The sequence below is a fragment of the Schistocerca cancellata genome, chromosome 2, assembly GCF_023864275.1.
Source record: "Schistocerca cancellata isolate TAMUIC-IGC-003103 chromosome 2, iqSchCanc2.1, whole genome shotgun sequence".
Taxonomy (NCBI): domain Eukaryota; kingdom Metazoa; phylum Arthropoda; class Insecta; order Orthoptera; family Acrididae; genus Schistocerca; species Schistocerca cancellata.
The window spans coordinates 768400319-768423063 of NC_064627.1; the positions used below are offsets into that span (position 1 = coordinate 768400319).

The window sequence follows — 22745 nt, forward strand, 5'->3', positions numbered from 1 at the left end:
CTCATGGTCTCTTCACGAGATATACGTAGGAGGGAGCAATATACTGCTTGACTCTTCAGTGAAGGTATGTTCTCGAAACTTTGACAAAAGCCCGTACCGAGCTACCGAGCGTCTCTCCTGCAGAGTCTTCCACTGGAGTTTATCTATCATCTCCGTAACGCTTTCGCGATTACTAAATGATCCTGTAACGAAGCGCGCTGCTCTCCGTTGGATCTTCTCTATGTCTTGTATCAACCCTATCTGGTATGGATCCCACACTGCTGAGCAGTATTCAAGCAGTGGGCGAACAAGCGTACTGTAACCTACTTCCTTTGTTTTCAGATTGCATTTCCTTAGGATTCTTCCAATGAATCTCAGTCTGGCATCTGCTTTAGCGACAATCAACATTATATGATCATTCCATTTTAAATCACTCCTAATGCGTACTCCCAGATAATTTATGGTATTAACTGCTTCCAGTTGCTGACCTGCTATTTTGTAGCTAAATGATAAAGGATCTATCTTTCTGTGTATTCGCAGCACATTACACTTGTCTACACTGAGATTCAGTTGCCATTCCCTGCACCATGCGTCAATTCGCTGCAGATCCTCCTGCATTTCAGTACAATTTTCCATTGTTACAACCTCTCGATACACCACAGCATCATCTGCAAAAAGCCTCAGTGAACTTCCGATGTCATCCACCAGGTCATTTATGTATATTGTGAATAGCAACGGTCCTATGACACTCCCCTGCGGCACACCTGAAATTATTCTTACTTCGGAAGACTTCTCTCCATTGAGAATAACATGCTGCGTCCTGTTATCTAGGAACTCCTCAATCCAATCACACAATTGGTCTGATAGTCCATATGCTCTTACTTTGTTCAATAAACGACTGTGGGGAACTGTATCGAACGCCTTGCGGAAGTCAAGAAACACGGCATCTACCTGTGAACCCGTGTCTATGGCCCTCTGAGTCTCGTGGACGAATAGCGCGAGCTGGGTTTCACATGACCGTCTTTTTCGAAACCCATGCTGATTCCTACAGAGTAGATTTCTAGTCTCCAGAAAAGTCATTATACTCGAACACAATACGTGTTCCAAAATTCTACAACTGATCGACGTTAGAGATATAGGTCTATAGTTCTGCACATCTTGAAAACGGGGATGACCTGTGCCCTTTTCCAAACCTTTGGAACGCTACGCTCTTCTAGAGACCTACGGTACACCGCTGCAAGAAGGGGGGCAAGTTCCTTCGCGTACTCTGTGTAAAATTGAACTGGTATCCCATCAGGTCCAGAGGCCTTTCCTCTTTTGAGCGATTTTAATTGTTTCTCTATCCCTCTGTCGTCTATTTCGATATCTACCATTTTGTCATCTGTGCGACAATCTAGAGAAGGAACTACAGTGCAATCTTCCTCTGTGAAACAACTTTGGAAAAAGACATTTAGTATTTCGGCCTTTAGTCTGTCATCCTCTGTTTCAGTACCATTTTGGTCACAGAGTGTCTGGACATTTTGTTTTGATCCACCTACCGCTTTGACATAAGACCAAAATTTCTTAGGATTTTCTGCCAAGTCAGTACATAGAACTTTACTTTCGAATTCATTGAACGCCTCTCGCATAGCTCTCTTCACACTACATTTCGCTTCGCGTAATTTTTGTTTGTCTGCAAGGCTTTGGCTATGTTTATGTTTGCTGTGAAGTTCCCTTTGCTTCCGCAGCAGTTTTCTAACTCGGTTGTTGAACCACGGTGGATCTTTTCCATCTCTTACGATCTTGCTTGGCACATACTCATCTAACGCATATTGTACGATGGTTTTGAACTTTGTCCACTGATCCTCAACACTATCAGTACTTGAGAAAAAACTTTTGTGTTGAGCCAACAGGTACTCTGAAATCTGCTTTTTGTCACTTTTTCTAAACAGAAAAAACTTCCTACCCTTTTTCATATTCCTATTTACGGCTGAAATCATCGATGCCGTAACCGCTTTATGATCACTGATTCCCAGTTCTGCGTTAACTTTCTCAAATAGTTTGGGTCTGTTTGTCACCAGAAGATCTAATATGTTATCGCCACGAGTCGGTTCTCTGTTTAAATGCTCAAGGTAGTTTTCAGATAAAGCACTTAAAAAAATTTCACTGGATTCTTTGTCCCTGCCACCCGTTATGAACATCTGAGTCTCCCAGTCTATATCCGGCAAATTAAAATCTCCACCCAGAACTATAACATGGTGGGGAAGTCTACTCGAAATATTTTCCAAATTATCCTTCAGGTGCTCAGCCACAACAGCTGCTGAGCCAGGGGGCCTATAGACACATCCAATTACCATGTCTGAGCCTGCTTTAACCGCGACCTTCACCCAAATCATTTCACATTTCGGATCTCCGTCAATTTCCTTCGATACTATTGCACTTCTTACCGCTATAAACACGCCTCCCCCTTCACTGTTCAGCCTGTCTCTGCGGTATACATTCCAATCTGAGTTCAGGATTTCGTTACTGTTTACGTCTGGTTTCAGCCAACTTTCTGTCCCTAGTACTATATGGGCGTTGTGATCGTTTATTAATGAGAGCAGTTCTGGGACCTTTCTATAGACGCTCCTGCAGTTTACTATTAGCACATTAATATTGTTATTCCCTGTTGCATTTTGCCTACTCCTATCTTGCCGCGTCTCAGGAGGCGTCTTGTCGGGCCTAGGGAGGGGATTCTCTAACCTAAAAAAACCCCATGTGCACTCCACACGTACTCCGCTACCCTTGTAGCCGCTTCCGGCGTGTAGTGCACGCCTGACCTATTTAGGGGGACCCTACATTTCTCCACCCGATAGCGGAGGTCGAGAAATTTGCACCCCAGATCTCCGCAGAATCGTCTGAGCCTCTGGTTTAAGCCTTCCACTCGGCTCCAAACCAGAGGACCGCGATTGGTTCTGGGAACGATACTAGTTAGCTCTGATTCCACCCCGCGAGCGAGGCTTTCCGCCTTCACCAATTCCGCCAACCGCCTGTACGAACTGAGGATGACCTCTGAACCCAGACGGCAGGAGTCATTGGTGCCAACATGAGCAACAATTTGCAGTCGGGTGCACCCAGTGCTCTCTATCGCCGCCGGTAGGGCCTCCTCCACATCTCGGATGAGACCCCCCGGCAAGCAGACAGAGTGAACACTGGCCTTCTTCCCCGACCTTCTCGCTATTTCCCTAAGGGGCTCCATCACCCGCCTAACGTTGGAGCTCCCAATAACTAATAAACCCCTCCCCCCGTGTGCCTGCTCGGACCTTGCTGAAGGAGCAGCCACATGTCCCCTCACAGGCAGAGCGGGCGATGCCACACGGCCAGCCTCCACATTGACCTTCCGCCTCGTGCGCCGCGAACGCCGCTGAACCCGCCACTCCCCTTGGGGAGAGGGTGGCCCAACCGCGCCCGGTACCCGCGAAGATGTCTCGACAGCAGGGACAGTGGGTGAAGCATGTAACACCTGGGGTGTACCTTGCAATGCACCAGACTCCCCACTGCCGCTACGCTCCGAGGCAGCAGCCTGAAGACGGCTGACCGCGGCCATCAACACGCTCAGCTGTTCGCGAACAGTGGCCAGCTCCTCCTGCGTCCGTACACAGCAGTCACACATCCTATCCATCCTAAGGAAACAATTTACTGAAGAGAGTTAATCAACCTTTAACTAGACTGCTAATTCATTAAAGGCGGCTGCTTATTGTTTACTAGAACATTTGTTGAATTTTTGCAGCTTTATTGTGGATCTTTATTTGTGCCAAAGACAACAAGTGTAGAGAAATAGAAAACCCCTAGTGAAACATTTACATCTATTAACTTATTTGTTCTACAAAAAAATATGTAGAAAAATAACAACTCATACACAGTTATAAGCAGTTGAATTGGAGATAGCTGCTGTGTTGTAGAGAGGGAGAAAAGGTCGGGGGAGGGGAGGTCTCCTGTCATCATGGTAGGTGGCATAGTTCAGTATGTTAGATACCTGTTGCTGCAACACTCAGGTGCCAGATAGGCAAGATGTCTTGTCTGACAAAGGTGACTGCTGTGAAATAAAATACAAGATACTGTTTTTGTTTATTTTACTTGACATTTTATTCAAAATATAGTTTCCTTATGAGTCAATACACAACTAGAAGCACTGTAAAAATTACTTGAAACAATGCTGATAATGAGCCACTGAAATTTCTTACAGTACTATAGTCATAGCCTTCTGGGTACCTGGAATTGTGGCAAAATGCTCCTTTCACTGCCATATTCAGTTCAGGCACTTTTGAGCATTTTCTTCAACTCGAATTTTCAGTTGTGCTCCTGGATGTGGATAATCTTCAGTGCTCCCTCCCTGATTACAAAACTTTGCATACCACTTAAAAACATCTTCACAACTCATTATTTCACTACCATGAAGAGTTTGATTAATTTCAAAAGTGTCTGTGACACTTTTACCCAGTTCAAAACAGTGTAGTGTTCTACAATATTATAAAAAGAATAGACTGCTACTTACCATAAAGATGACATGTTGAGGTGCAGACAGGCACAATGGAATGACTGTCACAAATGGTTCAAATGGCTCTGAGCACTATGGGACTTAACATCTATGGTCATCAGTCCCCTAGAACTTAGAACTACTTAAACCTAACTAACCTAAGGACATCACACAACACCCAGCCATCACGAGGCAGAGAAAATCCCTGACCCCGCCGGGAATTGAACCCGGGCGCGGGAAGCGAGAATGCTACCACACGACCACGAGCTGCGGACTGACTGTTACACATTGAGCTTTTAGCCAAAGCCTTCTTCCAAAAGGAGAAAACACACACATTCACACAAGCAAGCACACCTCATTCACACATGACTAATATCTCCAGCTAGAATGTGACTGTGTGGTGTTGACAAAAGCAGCAATCTGGAGTATGGCAGAGAATGGGGAGAGAGAGCAGAATATGGGTGGGGAAAGAGAAGTCAGTGTAGCCTGGCAGAGTGTGCAGGGACTAGATGGTGGCTAGACAAGGCTGTCACGTGCAGTGTTGGGAGGATGTAGGAGGAGGAGGAGGGGGGGGGGGGGGGATGGGGAGTGGAAAAGGAGAGGGGTAGAGAAGGGTAAAAGACTAGCAGCTGCATTGGCATAGAGCCATGCACAATGGAGGGGTGGAAACTGTTGGTTGGAGGGTTTTGGGACAGTAGATTAGCAAAGGTTGAGGCTAGGATGATTTTGGCAGTGGAGAATGTGTAATAAGGATAATTCCCATCTGCAGCGTTCAGAAAAGATGTTGGTGGAGTAGGGATCCAGATGGTCCGGGTTGTGAAGCAGCCATTGAACTCGAGCATGTTATGTTCAGCTGCATGCTATGCAAGGATTGTCCACTTTGCTCTTGGCCACAGTTTGGCCGTGGCCATTAATCCTGTTGGACAGCCAGTTGGTAATCGTCCCAATATAAAAAAGCTGTTCTGTCTCTCATGACCTCAGTCGTGATGGGACATTAAACACAGTCTTCCTTCCTTTCTTTATAAAAAGCTGTGCAATGATTGCAGCAGAGCTGATATATAACATGACTGCTTTCACAGGTGGCCCAGCCTCTGGTGGGATAGGTTAAGCCTGTAACAGAACTGGAATAGGAAGTGGTGGGTGGGTAGATGTGGTACTCTTGCACCTGGTCTTACATAGGGATATGATCCCTGTGCCGAGGGGTTTGGATTTGGAGTGGCATAGGGATGTCATGGAGGTTGTGTGGGCAATGGAAAACCACTTCAGGAGCTATGAGAAGTATATTTGGTAGGATATCTGTAATTTAAGGGCATGATCATAGATAACCATGGCCCTGATGAAGGATGGTGTGCAGCTTTTCCAGTACGGGGTGGCACTGATTCTTGCTGGGTGGTAGGAGGATTGGGAATGTGCGGGGATATGACACAGGAAATTTTCAGATTAGGTCTGGGGGTAGTGGTTGTCTCTGAAGGTCTTTTTGTGGCCTCCAGCATACTGGGCAAGGGAGTTCTTGCCACTGCAGATATACCGTCCCAGGGTGGTCAGGTTGTATGGGAGAAGTGGATAAGAGAGAAGGTGTTGAGGTTGTAAAAGAATGAGGATAGGATGTCATGGCCCATATTCTTGCCATGGATTTGTTTTCATGTTGCTCCATTGCTCGTATGATGACTGTAGTTCAGGACATACTGTTAAGTTCAGTTATTACAAGCAGTCCATGATGCCAGTGCTCTTAAATTTAAAATGGAAAGTAGTCTCAATATTGCAGTAGTTAATTCATGCTTCCATTCACAGATGGCATTAACAGTAATGCAAAAATAAAATCAGTCACCTTTCCTGTGGGACGGCCATGTAAAAGTGCATTTTATCACAAGTAGATCATGACTGCCCATCTCTTGGAACATTACATCTGCAAGGTGTTGGGCTTTTTAAGTGGCACTGCTGCATGGTTCTAATGTGAGAACATCAATTTAAAGATACTCAGAGCTATCAGACTAAATAGCCAAGAACAACAAACAAAAATTCTTGCTGCAAGGTATTCAAGATGTTGCCCAACTTATGGACCATTGTTCATTATGGGGCACAGAAATTTGTATGAGTGCAAGACCACTGCCATTGAACACTATAATCATAGAAAAAATTTGTCTAGAATCAATGTAAAGAAATAAGTGATGTATTCTCTGGGATCTGTCATCATTTATCAGAACCAAATGAGACAGGTAATTACTGACCAATCATATACATCTGTTTGCTTTCCTGCAGCATTTGCAGGTAACCTGTAACTTCGGCAAGATGATGAATCTTCCTATAATTCCCAAATAATGAATTATATATTGATTAAGTAATGCTCCATGGACATGAGGATGTTTGTGAGGCCACCAGGTCACATGCACTCTGTCCTACTGGCTGTTTCTAGGAGGCCACTGAGCAAGATGTGCAAGCCTTGTGCCCATCTCTAAACTACATGGTGGTTTAGTACCTGTGGGTCAAGACAGCACCCCATTCCGATGGTGTCCCTGCCATGAGGCATTACCACTGTCATTAGGGCAGAATGGGATGCTTCACACTACTAGGTTGATGTCTGATTGAGTTTCCAGTGAATAGACTAGTGCAGGTCATTATTAATTTTAACATCACTTGTTTTCTGAATTTTTAGTCAATGTAATGATTAATCTGAAGTTGTATCCAAGCAAGTTTTGAGATTCATTGTACCATTTAGAAGATAAATCATGCATCTACTCACAACAGTGAAGGTTCCACTGGTACAATTTCATTCTGTATTATAATATGGAATCAGGTTTCCATGTAAAAATGTACAGAAATGACATTTTCTAATAATTTTACTTTTATTCTGTAGACTTTGATCAACATACCAATGTCTTATAACATATAACATTCTTTGTTTCCAGATTCTGATGACATTACCTTTGACACACCTATTCTACTAAGTGGCAGTACATTTTATCATCTACAAATTGAAACTGAGGAAAGGTATGTAACAACATCTGAAATAAGGTTATGTGTGTGGTGAAATTATAAAGTAATTGTGGCTCTTTGAGAAGTAATAAAAGTAAAGGGTGACAATTGTTGAACTGTATGAAATAAAATCATCAAAACTTCTGAATGGTTTCCATTACGATGTTCAGACTGCACGGTTGGCTGTGGTGCATGATGGAGATTAGTATGCGCTTGTGCATGTGCCTTATTGTTGTCGGCCATTTGCTTGTAAAGATATCATGGTACAGTGTGCATGAGCATATAGTGCTTGTGAAGGCCTACTATGCAAGCAACCACAGCCCAACTGTGGCTCAAAGGAAGTTTGCGATGGAGGTCAAGCTGATGTCAACCAGTCGAAGTGTGCTCACAGTCAAGAACGGATAGTGTTCATGATGACAGTGTTGGCAATGTTGGTTGTCCAAAAAGGGTGAAAATTCCAGAAAACATTGAGCAAACATATGCTGTGTTTCAAACCTGCCACAGGAAATCGATCAGACTAGCTGCGCAACAGGTGGGAGTCTACCAGAAGACAGTGTGACAAATTTTTGTTGAAGACCTGCATCTCTTCCCATACAAAATTCAAGCCCATCAGACATTAAGCCCCAGGGCCATGAAACAGCAGTTGTGTTTGTTTGCCCAGCACTGTTGCCCACAGAACTGACAAACAGGACGTTGATGTGAGTATGATTTGGTTTAGTGACAAAGCCCACTTTCATTTGGATGGATTCATCAGTAAGCCAAATTGGCGCATTTGGGGGACCGAGAATCTTCATTTTACAAGCAAGAAGTCTCTTCACTGTCAACAGATGACTGTGTGGTGTGCAACGTCCAGTCACAGAATAATCGATGCGATATTCCTTGATAGTAAGGTGACTACTGAAAGGTACGTAAAGGTTTTGGAAGATGATTTCATCCCCATTATCGAAAGTGACCCTGATTTCGACAAGATGTGGTTCATGCAAGACAGAGCTCAACCCCATTGAAGCAGGAGAGTGTTTGATGTCCTGGAGGAGCACTTTTAGGATTGCATTCTGGCTCTGGGTTACCCAGAGGCCACTGACCCGGGCCTTGATTGGCCACCATATTCTCCGGATCTGAACACATGCAACTACTTTTTGGTGGGCTATATTAAAGACAAGGTGGTGTACAGCAATAACCCCAAAACCATTGCTGAGCTGGAGACAGCCATTTAGGAGATCATCAACAGCATCAATGCTCCGACACTTCAGCAGGTCATGCAAAATTTCGCTATTCGTCTGCTCCACATCATCACCAATAATGGCAAGCATATCAAACATGTCATAACCTAAATCCAAATACCTGTAGTGATGTACATAGTCTTCATGGGCTTGCCACCACATCACATTGTGCAAATTCCACAATATTTCCTCGGAGAAACTGTCCAACATCATCAGGTGGTTCAACTTTGCTGGTGGCTAGTTATGACTGACGGTATCTGCACATCAATGCCCCATTTCTAGAACATGTGTGCAATGACTACACAGGCGTGGAAATCATGAATGTGCAATGATTTGCAGATAGGTAGTGCCATACACAAATGCCCTCTGCCGAAAATCGCAGAGCGGCTCTCCTGCTCGTGCGCTGTATGCTGTGTTAACTAACAATGTGGCCAGCCATTACTCACTATAGACCACACTAGACAAATGTTATGATGGTTCTATTATCAAAAAAATCTTGATTTTTGCATCATGATTTATGAGCAGCCAATGCACTGTTCCAGGCTGATGAAGGGTTCCAGGCTGTGCTCAGTTGAAATCTCGCATCCCTGTTGATGAGATTATCAGCTGTACGGATATGTATTTCTTCCTTAAAGATGCAATCCCAAAAAGATGATGCCAGGAATAAAACTTCCGTCTTTTCATAACTCATGTGATGTCCTGTATTCAGTTTTCCACAATTGCCGACTTTTCTGGTTGACAAAGGCGTGAATAACGCTGATGTTCATCGCAGCGTTCTTGCACAGTGCGACATGTCTGGCCTATATATGCCACCCTACATTGACAAGGAATCTTGTACACGCCACATTTCCTCAGGCCAAGGTCATTCTTAACCAAACCCAACAGGTTTCTCAGGTTTGCAGATGGTTGAAAAACACACTTAAAGCCATATCTTTCGAGGACTGTTCCAATTCTTGATGACATGGCATCAAAATATGGCAAAAAGGCCAAAGTAGTGGATATCGTCATATCTTCATTCTGCTCCACAGATTGAACTCGCTTGGACCTGAATGCATTATATATCTGTCTCTCAGAATAACCATTTTATCCCTGGCATCATCTTTCTGTGATTGTGTCTTTAAGGAAGCAATAAATATTCGTACAGCTGATAATCTCATGAACAGGGGTGCGGGATTTCAACTGAGCACAGCCTGGAGCCCTGCATTGGCTGCTATAAAATCACGACACGAAAATTAAGATTTTTCGATAACAGAACCATCATAACATTGGTTTAGTATGGTCTTTAGTGAGTAATGCCTGGCTGCGTTGTTAGTTAATGCAGCATACAGCACACACGCAGGAGAGCCACTCTGCGATTTTCACCAGAGGGCGTTTGAATATAGCACCATCTATCTGCAAATCATTGCGCATGCATGATTTCTGTGCCTGCACGTTCTTCGTGTGCATGTTCTTGAAATGGTGTGTTGATGTGCAGATACCGTCAGTTGTACCTAGCCACCAGCAGGGTTGAACCACCTAAAGATGTCTGACAGTTGCTCCGAGGAAATTGCGGAACTTGCACAATGTTTTCTGGTAGCAAACCCATGAAGACTATTTACAATATATCCACTGGAAAAGCTTGAAGAGTCATGTGTTGAATAAAATGTGTGCATGCCATAGTTTGTGACTGATTTTTTTTTTTTTTTTTTTTTTTTTTTTTAGTTCAATAATTGTCACCCTGCATAGGTTCTCAAGGCACATCTGAAATTTGCACTTTTTCTTAGCTACATATTCAGAATTTAGTGTGATATGACTGGTCTAAGGAAACAGAGTGTGAAGTTTAATGAATCATGAATAGAAAGAAGCCATGTACAGTGGTCAAAAATAAATATGAAGGTTTAACATCATTGTACAGAAACAAGCTACACAGGGGGCATCATAATTAATGGCATACAAGAATATAGTTAAAAGTACACAATACTAGAAGCAAAAAAGTCTCAAGAAACATAGGTCTGCAAATGGGCTGTTTGAGAGATAATTGCAACTTTATGTCTAACAGCCACTATTGATGTGATTCTGTGTAAACAGGGAACGCTAGTCCATGGTGCAGTCTTTGTTTACATTTTTGAGATGTGTACTTGTAAACAGAATGGATACAGCTGTGCAGCACACAGTCAGAATTCTACTCATGTCAGTTGTTTGCGGAGCATGAACTGTGTTGTATGAGTGCTGATGGTAACATGGAACATTATACACAAATCAAAAAAAAAGTTTTCCATCACCTCGGTTCCGAGAGTTCTGGAACCTGTACAGAAAATTGGAAGAGAGATCAACATAAACATCATTTCTGTCCTTTTTATTGCTCATTAAAATCGCACATTGCATATTGGACCACTATACAGCGAGACCTTCAGAGGTGGTGGTCCAGATTGCTGTACACACTGGTACCTCTAATACTCAGTAGCATGTCCTCTTGCATTGATGCATGCCTGTATTTGTCATGGCATACTGTCCACAAGTTCATCAAGGCACTGTTGGTCCAGATTGTCCCACTCCTCAACTGCGATTCGGCATAGATCACTCAGAGTTGTTGGTGGGTCACGTCATCCATAAACAGCCCTTTTAAATCTATCAAAATAGTTCAAATGGCTCTGAGCACTATGGGACTCAACTGCTGTGGTCATAAGTCCCCTAGAACTTAGAACTACTTAAACCTAACTAACCTAAGGACAGCACACAACACCTAGCCATCACGAGGCAGAGAAAATTCCTGACCCCACCGGGAATCGAACCCGGGAACCCGGGCGTGGGAAGCGAGAACGCTACCGCACGTCCACGAGATGCGGGCTTTAAATCTATCCCAGGCATGTTCAATAGGGTTCATGTTTGGAGAACATGCTGGCCACTCTAGTTGAGGTTGTTATTCTGAAGGAAGTCATTCACAAGGTGTGCACAATGGAGGCACGAATTGTCATCTATGAAGACGAGTGCCTCGCCAATATGCTACTGATATGGTTGCACTATCGGTCGGAGGATGGCATTCACATATATTGTACAGCTGTTATGGCGCCTTCTGTGACCACCAGCGGCATACTTTGGCCCCACACTTTGGCCCACAGTTCCTCATATTAATCATATGGCAAAATACTCTCCTCTTTGCGTGCTGTCATTTGCCAAAGTCTTTTTTTGATTTCTCAAACCATTTGTGAGATGTGATAGATCTATGAATATTTCATTCTGGCGTTTTCAATGGTGCATGCACTTGTGACTGAGCTCATGACGTACATTCCACGCTAGCAAGACTGGAGACAAATTGCAATACCCTTCTAAATTAAAAGAATAATTCAGTATGTTATCTACATTCATACACAGCACCAAAAGCAAATTCATAGTGATCATTATTTTTCACTGAAAACTTTAAGAATTTCTTGCAGTAGTTTATCTACCATCAAAAAACAACAATTACTATGACCATTAGTGATATGGTACACAGTTCATCATGAAGCTGACAACTTAATCCATAAGATGTGTGAGAAGCAGAGATTACTACTGAATAATTTCTTTAATATCATTTGAGAAAGATCACAGATCAGCCAGCTTGTGTGGCTTGCTGTTCATGCAGTCAAGTGAGCCTGCCAGGTTCTGAGCCAAGTAAGTCTGACATTATCATCTCCTGCTGATGCACTCAGCCCATGCTGGCAACTATGCTTCCGTCCACTTGCTCTGTACTGAACTGTCAGAAGTTGTAACTATTTTAAGCACACTAAGGCTCCAACCCACATCCTGTGCATGAGTTTCCACTGAATATGTGGTTAGGGGTACTAGGTGATGATCTTAGTGGTCTGTATGTGATACAAACAAATTCAGAGGGAGTTACCTTCAGTTACTGTGGCATCATCTGGCAGGATTGCTTAGAGCAACACCGGAGGATGTGGTACATGCATGACGGAGCTCTGGCACATTTTGCTGCTATGATGAGATGACATCTAACACAGCAATATGGCAAAAGATGGATAGGGCAAGAAGAACCTGTACCACAGTCTCCAAGATCACCTGATCTGATTCCCATGGATGTCTGTGTTTGGGGCAACCTTAAAGGTCCTTTTATCTATGAGTACAGTCATGTAACTGTTGTCATGTCCATTCAGAACATGTGCGCTTCTACCATAGTATATCTAATAACATTTCTTAATTTTGTGCAGTATTATTACCTTTTCCTAACTGAGATGACATTTACACAGAATTAAGTCAGTAACCACAAAGTCTCAGTTATCTTGCAAACCACAAAGTCACAGTTAATCTCGCAAACAGTTCATTTATGGATCTATGTTTACTGAGACTTCTTGCTTCTAGTATCATGTACTTTCAATTGTATGTATTTAAGCCATTAATTCTAAAACACTCTCTACTCTTTGAAGAAATATCTGACGTTTTCGGTTGCAGAGAAGCGGTGAGTTAGGGAATTCACATATGATTATTTGGCCATTGAACTGATAACTATTCAGGTCATGACAAAATTACAACATTTAAGGAGTTAGTGAGTGTAAAATCAGTTAATTTGATTATCACTGAAACAAATGCTCATCTATAGAGCCATAAAATTATTAAGGCTCTTGAAGTCTTGAGGCTGCAGTGAAATAGTACATTTAACAGTCATTCAGATTGGTGTGTTTGTTTCTTTCCACATTTCCAAACTCACCACAATGCTCAGAGTTGGCTCCGCAAATGTTTGTAATTGAGTTTCTTGAACTACAAAGTTTGAGCAGTTATTCAGTTTTTTAAATGTGAAACGCATTAAATCTATTGAAATTCATCGAAAATTGATGGAAAAAATGTTCAGAAGTGATATAGGTCACTTATAGCTGGTGCATTCACAGTGATGAATGGAATGAAAACCTTCAAACACTGACAACACAGTCACTAATGTTGGACAGATCATGCAAGATCAGAGAATCAGTGTGCTGAACTTTGCATATTGGTGTGTGAGCTTTCTCAAAGGGTCATTCATATGATTAACTGAAAATATAGACTTCTGTGTGGGCATAATGGCAACATACAGGCTCTCCGCACAAACTTTTTGCATTTGATTACTATGGTGTCAAAACCTGAGACCAAACAGCAGTCACATGAGTTGTGACATTTATTTGTGCACAAACTGCATTTCAAGCAAATACAGCCAAGAGATTCTGAACTAGAGAGGAGACATTCTGAGAAAGTTCATAAATCTTCTCCACACAAACATTCACACTCACATTGCTCATCAAAAACGTCACTCTCTAATAACAAAAACAACAACCCACTCTCCCACTCTATAATCAAGACTTGCAGCCCAGTGACTCCTACTTGTTTCGAAAATGAAAAGAACATTTGGTTGGGAGGTGTTTCAGCAATTATGACAAATCAAAATGCTCCTCAACTGGAGGCAACAAGCTGGTATGACAAGGACACACAAAAATTGCCCTAGCTCCTGCAGAAATGTATCAACCAAAATGGCAGTGCCGTAGGAAAATAGACATATGCTCAGGCTTTAACATAACTATTGAAAATATAAGAATGTTTCAGTCAGTCTGAGAACATCTTAGAGATGGTTAACCAACACCAGTGGTAAGCACTACAAGAAATACATTGTACATGATACAAATACAGACATTCAAAATTTTGAGAATTGTCATTCCAAGACCAGTTAAGAAACTCATTACTTCCTTCAGTATGTGCTCCTCAAAATAAACATGATAACCAAAATTGGAAGGATTCAGCCTTATGTGTCAGTGGCAGTTTATCAATAGTCGTTCTTCCCGTGCATGATCCATAACAGATGGAAGGAGGAAACCAACAGTGGTACAGTATGTATCATCTGACACGTTAACAGGATTGTAAAGTGTGACTCTAATAGTATAAACAATGTTGCTTTGCTGTAGAAGAGAGCCAAGATTGTTCAAACCACAAATTTGTGTGTCAGGGTGAGAGTTTTTCAGCTGATAGTATAAAAAAGCTTGCTAAAGTGTATCCATTTTTCATTAATTCAATCAGTGGTTCCCATAATGAAGGAGGACATGCAGTCAAGTAGAATAAGTCGAATATATTAACAACAGAGAAGTATGAGGATGGTTTGATAAGTTTGATAAAAAATGTTTGTTTCACAAACAGCACACTTTACTTCTCGAGGTAGTCTCCTTAGAGGGATATTACACCTAGTCCAGCAATCGTCCAGCTTTTTCAACCCAATGGAAAAAAAAAAAAATGTTTCATCAAACTCTGCAAAATACTAGTTGACTGAAAATATCACTTCCTCATTTGATGAAAATTTCTTCCCAGCAAGGCTAAGTTTCAAGTTAGGGAAAAAGAAGAAGTCACTTTGGGCTAAGTCTGGTGGATTAGGAACCAATTCAAAGCCAAATTTGTGCATTTACACCATTGTTATTGCCAATATGCGGAATGGCACATATTCTAGTGAAAGAGCACTTTTTTATATGCCAGCCTTGGTCTTTTTTCAGCCAAGGCAAGTTTAAAATGATCCAACAATGAAGTATAATAGGGTACAGTTATGGTTCTGCCTTTTTTTAAAGTAATGTATGAGGATTATTCATTGGGAGTCCCAAAAGACAGTTGCCGTCACATTATCATCTGAGAAAATCATCTGTACCTTCCTCAGTGCACTTTCACCAGCCTTTGTCCATTGTTTTGACTTCTATTTTGACTTTTGTGTTTAATAATGGATCCTGGTTTCCTTAGTAGGAATAAATTGCTGCAAAAAGTCTTGTAGATCGTGATTAAATACAGAGAATATTATGCACTTGCTCAGTTGACATGCCTACAGTCTCAGCAGTGTTGCATTACCATATCATGAATTTTGTGAATGGTTTCCTTTGTGGTGACATCAACTGGACAGCCAGAGTACACTTCACCTTCAGTGCTTGTATGACCACTTTTTAATTCATTAATCTAGAAGTAAATCATCTTCAGTGATTGTTCAGAGCCTGCATGAACTTTCAGTTCTGTTTTGATTTGTGCATCAGTCCAACACTTCAAATGAAAAAGCTTAATAACAGCACAAAACTCACGTTTTTTCGATTTTCAATAGCAGTTGGCACACTGACCAATTCAGTTGTCTCTCAGTAATAAACTGTGTACTGTACATTGTTGAAATTCTTTATAAATTTCCTTGTAACAGTTAAACTTACCAACCATGAAGGCACAACAAAAATGTTTCATCATTCATGGAAATTTACCAGGTTTATCAAACCACCCTTGTAGCTGCTAGAAACTAAATCTGGACATTATCTTGACAATGAACTCTACACTACAGACTAAATTTAACAAATAAAAATTAGCAGGAAAACTGCTAAATTGAAAAAAAAAGTTTACATCTCCTGAATAGCCACAACCCTGTCCCAAATACTGTTTCTGCATTGTTGCCTAGCTCTTGAAATCTCCCCAAATGATCTGACCATCACATTACCCACCTCATTTGCAACTTGTACTTCCACTAATGACCTCTATATGTGGTCAGATTTTGAAAGTCCATAGCCCTCACTAACCTAATCCTTCAAAGCCTTGTATCCTGTGAGTCCAAAATATTTTGAGGCTGTATTAATAAAAAACAGGGAAATGTTAGGATGGTGGTGTTAATGCTTCTGAAGTTCTACCTATTTCCCCCACCCCCCTTACCACCCACCCCAAATGCACTGCACATTCATACAAACTTGTGAAACTTAGGGAAGTCTGCCTTTGGAATGTTGCCCTCCAAGGAATCTGCCACACTCAAATTATTCTGGGGACCAAGAGCTGGTTGAAACCCAAAAAAGAAAGCTCTGAAATATTTAGTGAGTTGTGGAACACATAATGGGAAGACAGATTAGACACCATAGGATGTGGAGTGTTCATTGCAGCTGACAAAAATATTGTCTCTAATGAAGTCAGCTTCAAATGTGACCATTACAAAAAATGGTCCAAATGGCTCTGAGCACTATGGTACTTAACATCTATGGTCATCAGTCCCCTAGAACTTAGAACTACTTAAACCTAACTAACCTAAGGACAGCACACAACACCCCGTCATCACGAGGCAGAGAAAATCCCTGACCCCGTCGGGAATCGAACCCGAGCACGGGAAGTGGGAACGCTGCGGACGACCATTGCATTATCTGGGTTTGGGCAGATCTAGTTGAAATCAAGTTAATTGTTGGATGTTTTTACCAGCCACCCGATTCCACCACAATGCTTTTTGGATTCATTCAAGAAATGTATATGCTCGGTAAGGCGGAAATACTCAGAGCATGCAATATTAATTTGAGGTGAATTTAACCTAGCAAGTTTAGACTGGGAAATCTATGGATTCACTGCAGGGACTACAGAAAGTCTTGTGAAGTGCTTTTGAATATGTTTTCCAAAAGCTGTTTTGAGCAGCCAGTGCGACACATGATATGGAAATATTTTGAGCTTGTAGATATAAGAAGGTATATGTCAACATAGTGATAATGAGTACAAAAGTTAATAACCCAGTCAAGAAGGATAGGTGAGTATTTTTTCTAGAAAGAGAAGATAAGCAGTTGCTAGCATCCTATTTAGACAGTGAATGGACATCATTTAGTTCCAGTATGATGGAAGCAGAGGAATTATGGGCAAAGCTAAAAAGATTGTAAATCACACTCCAGAGAGGTATGTGCCGAGTAAGTGGACTAAGAAAGGAAAGTAACCACCATGATTAATAACAAAATCTGAAAAACACTGAGGAAGCAAAGACTGTTGCATTCTCAGTTCAAAAGAGAGTGCACAAATTACGGCAAGCGAAAGTTAGTAAAGATTCATGCGTCCATAAAAATATTCTTATAAAAACATACAAGAACTACCACCATCATGCATCACCTCAGAAAACTCTGGTCATATTTAAAATTGCTAAGCAGATTGAAGGCTTCAATCCACTCACTCATTGACCAGTCTGGTGTGGCAATCAAAGATAGCAAAACGAAAGCTACAGTTTTAAATTTCATGTTTAAGAAACTATTCACAAGGAGGATTATACAAATACACTGTCATCTGAACATCACACAGACTCGCATGTGGAGGGCATAATAATAGACATTCTTGGAATAGAGAAGCAACTGAAAGAGTTGAAAATAAATAAGTTGCCAGGTCCGGATGGGATCCCAATTCAGGCATTATGAAGAATACTCTACAGCAGTGGTCCCTTATTTACCTTGTATTTATCATGAATCTCACCCAGGACATAGTTCCAAGTCACTGGGAAAAAAGTACAGGATACTCCTGTACATAAGAAAGATAAAAGAACTGATCTGCAAAATTACAGACCAATATCCTTAATATGACCTTTCTGCAGAGTTCTTGGACATATTCTCAGTTTGAATATAATAAAGTTCCTTGAGGTGGAAAAGCCTTTTTCCTCAAATCAGCACAGTTTTAGTAAGCATCTCTTGTATGAACTCAACTTGCTCATGATATTCAATTCCATATTCTTATACTTCCGAAAAACATTTGACATGCTGCCCCACTGTAGAGAATAGGTTTCCAGATATGTGGATAGCTTGAAGACCTCTTAAGTAACAGGACTGAATATGTTGTCCTGATGGCAAGTGTTTATCAGACACAAGTGTACTGTCACGAATGCCCCAGGAAAGTATGATAGGACCAGTATTCTACATAAAGGATCTGATGAATAGGGTGAGCAGAAATCTGCAGCTGTTTGCTGATGATGCTGTACTATATGGGAAGATGTCAGCCTTGATAGCCTGTAGGCACATACAACATGACTTAAACAAAATATCTAGTTGGTGTGATGATGATTGGTAACTAGTTCTAAGCATAGAAAAATGTAAGTTAATGCAGATGAGTAGGAAACACAATTTCACAATGTTCAAATACAGCATTAATACTGTGCTACTTGACACAGTCAAGTTGATCAAATATCTAGGTGTAACAATGCATGGTGATGTGAAGTGGAACAAGCATGCAAAGGTTGTAGTGGGAACACAAATGGTTGACTTCAGTTTATTGGAACAGTCTTAGGAAATTGTGGTTCATCTGTAAAAGAGATCACATATAGAACAATAGTGTGACCCATTCTTGAATACTATTGAGAAAACTTAGAGAACCGGCATTTGAAGCTGACTAGGGCAGCCTTACTGCCGCCTACATACATCTCATATAAGGACCACATAGATAGGGTACAAGAAAGTAGGGCTCATATGGAGACATATAGATAAGCATTTTTTCCTTGCTCTGTTTGCTAGTAGAACAGGAGAAGAAATGACTAATTGCAGTACAGGGTACCTCTGCCATGCACCAAACAGTGGCCTGCAGAGTACGTATGTACGAGGGCTATCCACAAAGTACATTACGTTTTCGTTTGTGTCCGTTAGGGGCGGGGCTAGCGCAGCCATCTTGGTGTCATGGCATTCCGCCGCTCAGTCGGCATCCTGCCGTGCTAGTGAGGGGTTCGTGCTGTACTCCGTTGAGTTACTGTGACAGTTTGAAATGTCAGCGTTAATTGAAAATGCCGCGAAGTGTGAAGTGCGTAATAAGGTTTCTGACTGCAGAAAACTGTACACCGATAGAAATCTATCGGCAGCTTTGTGAAGTGTATGGGGACAACATAATCACTGAAGGTGGAGTGCGTCAATGGGTCATAAAATTTAAAAATGGCCGAACTAACGTTCACGACGAAGAGCAAAGTGGAAGACCCAGCATAGTGACTGCCGAACTTGTCGAAAAAGTCGATGCCGCGGTCCGTGAAAACCGTAATTTCACAATAACGGAACTCTCTATGAGTTTTCCACAAATTTCACGAAGTTTGTTGCACGAAATCATTACCGAAAAGCTTGGTTACCACAATTTTTGTGCAAGATGGATACCAAAAATCTTGACAGAGATTCACAAAAATCAGCGAATAGCTGCAGCGTTAACGTTTTCGGACGCTTACGAGAAAGATGGCGACTCATTACTCGATCGCATTGTTACTGGTGACAAAACATGGGTTAAGCATGTGAACTGCGAGACAAAATTGCAGTCAGTGCAGTGGGGGCACACAAATTCCCCCCCAAAACCCAAGAAATGCATGCAGACAATGTTGGCAAGGAAGGTGATGGCGACTGTCTTTTGGGACAGAAAAGGTATGATTTTTGTGGATTTCCTGGAAAGAGGCACTACAATAAACTCTCAAAGGTATTGCCAAACTCTGCACAACCTCAGAAGAGCAATACAAAACAAGCGCAGGGGAAAGTTGGGCACAAAGATCTTGCTGATTCACGACAACGCCCGGGCCCACACAGCAAATGCCACTCGTGAAGTTCTTGAATCTTTTAAGTGAGAGTTGTTTCCTCATCTGCCGTACAGTCCCGACCTGGCACCGATGACTTCCACTTATTCCCAGCAATGAAGAAGTGGTTGGCTATGCAGCGTTTTGATGACGATGCACAGCTTCAAGAAGAGGTAACCACGTGGTTGAAGGCGCAGGCAGCCGAATTTTACGACGAAGGAATTTCCAAGCTCATCCATTGCTATGATAAGTGCCTTAATTTAAATGGCAACTATGTAGAAAATTAGTATTTAAGTGTGGCTTTCATCTGCATATAATAAAAAAAAATTCCAATACTTTATTTATTTTTAATTCCAAAACGTAATGTACTTTGTGGATAGCCCTCGTATATATATGAGCAAGGTTTCTACGGCAGCCGCAGCCTCTTGCATCCCAATCTCCATCGTTCACCGTCATTCCAGTCTCCTTCATTAAGATCTCTTGCCACCATTGCTTCATTGACGTCATCTTTCCAGCATCTCGCAGGTCTACCGCGCTTTCTTTTTGATGTGGAGTCCATTGCCATACCCATTTTGGCTATCTTGTGTCTGGCATACGCTGTAAGTGACCATACCAGAATAGGCGCTTCCTTTGTATGTAGTCTAGGATTGTGCTTTTGACATTCATAACCTCTCTGATCCTATCATTTCTAATATGGTCAAGTCTGGAGTATCCACAACTCCATCTCCAGAAATCCATCTCGACAGCCAGCAGGCGATCTTTCTGCCTCTGAGTTAGTTCCCAGAACTCTGCACCATATGTTGTGATACTTTCAATAATTGTGTGGTAGATGGTATGTTTTGTTCTGCACGTTATGTTTTTTTTTTTTTTTCCAGAGAATACCATTTAGTTGCTTTATGGCTTGCTTGCCCTGGCCTATTTTATTGTTTACATCATCCATACTTCTACCATTGGATGACAGTGTCACTCCCAAGTACTTAAAATTATGACACCCTTTAATAGTATCAGAACCGAGCTGTAAGTCATTAACAAAATAAAATGAAATAAATAAATAAATAAATAAATAAAACAGTATTTTCTCCCACTTTCAGAAATTCTGTTTTAGATACGTTTATGACAAGACCCCATTTTTCATATTCTTCTTTTAATTTGCGGAGCACGTAATTTGCATCTTCCTCATCTCCAGCTACTAACACTTGGTCATCAGTAAAAAATAGAGTGAACAAGATCTCGTCATCTATAGGCACACCCGTTCCTCCGCATTTCCTTTTCCATGATTTTAGTGCCTCCTCTAGGTAGACCTTAAAGAGTGTAGGGGCAAGTGTGCATCCCTGGTGTAGTCCCTTTGTCACCTAAAACTCTTGAGATAGTTGATTCTCACTTTAACCATTGCCGTACAACCTTGGTAGAGGAGTCTGAAGGCTTTCACATAGCTCGGTGACACACCATTATCAATTAGACTTGTCCATAGCTTGTTCTGTGGAACTGTGTCTTCTTTCTGGAGGTCTACAAAGACAAGGTGGGTTGTAAGGCTCCTTGCTGTCCTTTTCTCCGCTGGTTTTTGAGGGTAAATACTCCATCAGTACAGTAGCGACCAGATCTGAATCCACTTTGTTCTCCAGATTCAGTTATTTCTTCTCCTATCCTCTCTTTCAGGATACGGCCATAGACTCTCACCATGGATGGCATCACACTAATACCACGATAGTTTGCACAGTTCCTCCTGTTGCCCTTCTTAAATATTGATGTAATTGTTGCCTTTTTCCACTCCTTTGGGGATTTCACCTCTAAGGCATTTGTCAAAAATCACTGCCAATATCTCAAAGAGTTTTGACAGTGCTGCTTTAACCAGGCGACTTTCTGTTTTTCATTGCATTAATTGCATTTTGGACTTGCTTTTGGGTTATCGGTAGTATATTATCATTACTGATTTCAGTGCCTGGTGGGTTCTCAGTGAATGCAGCTCTGTTCTCAGTTAATAGTCCTTGGTAGTGTTGTACCCATTCCTGCATGCTAATGAGGTTTATATTTGCTTTATCTTTATTCTGTGTTCTCATTGTTTTTAATACCTTCCAGGCTTCATTTGCTCGTGTATTCCCCCATGCTTTTTTCTATCTCTTCACCATTTTTCTGCCAGGCTTTGTTTTGTGCCTTAATTATTGTTTTCTGTGCATCTTTTCTCCACTCTCTGTATTCCAGCCAATCATTGTCGGATCTTGAGTTCAACCATTTATTATAAGCTTTCTTCTTACTTTCTACCTTCTCTTGAACCGAGTGGTCCCACCACTCATCACATATTCTATTACTCTTTTGGATTTCTTTTTTTTTTTCCAGTGCTTCATAAGCTGCATTATGGATGGCTTCTTTAACCATCTCACACATCTTATCTGCAGAGGTTTCTTCAATGGCAGCAAGTTTTTCTGCTAGCCTTTGCCGGTACAAGAAGCGGGTAGAACTATGGTCAAGGCTTTGTAAATTATATTGAATATTATTGGCTTTCTCTGGTTTGGCTTCCACTTGAATTTCTGTGTTTTTGATAAACTTGAATAATATCTTAGACATTAGCATGAAATGGTCTGATCCGCGCACTGCACATCTCATAGCCCTCATGTCTTGTCCTACTAGCTTTGTTGTTTACTTGAAATGAGAAATATACTCCCCACTATCCTCCCCTTCCTCCTGATGGTGGTATTACACTGCTCATTCAAGCTGTGTGATATAGATATACTTGTCCATTACAATTTCACCTTGCCACATGGCTCATATCCTTGCAACAAACCTAGTCACTAGACCTGTTCCATACATACTTCTGGGCCCAGTTACTACA

At 41.6% G+C, this 22745-nt stretch overlaps 1 protein-coding gene across 1 annotated transcript in view; it reads left to right on the forward strand.

The window, feature by feature from the left end:
- LOC126158394 (agrin-like) overlaps positions 1 to 22745 on the forward strand; it is a 422061-nt gene that overhangs the window by 333290 nt on the left and 66026 nt on the right. The window contains exon 23 of the mRNA XM_049916440.1: positions 7381 to 7462. Within this exon, the coding sequence (XP_049772397.1) occupies positions 7381 to 7462 (82 nt within the window). The remainder of the gene's footprint in view (positions 1 to 7380; positions 7463 to 22745) is intronic.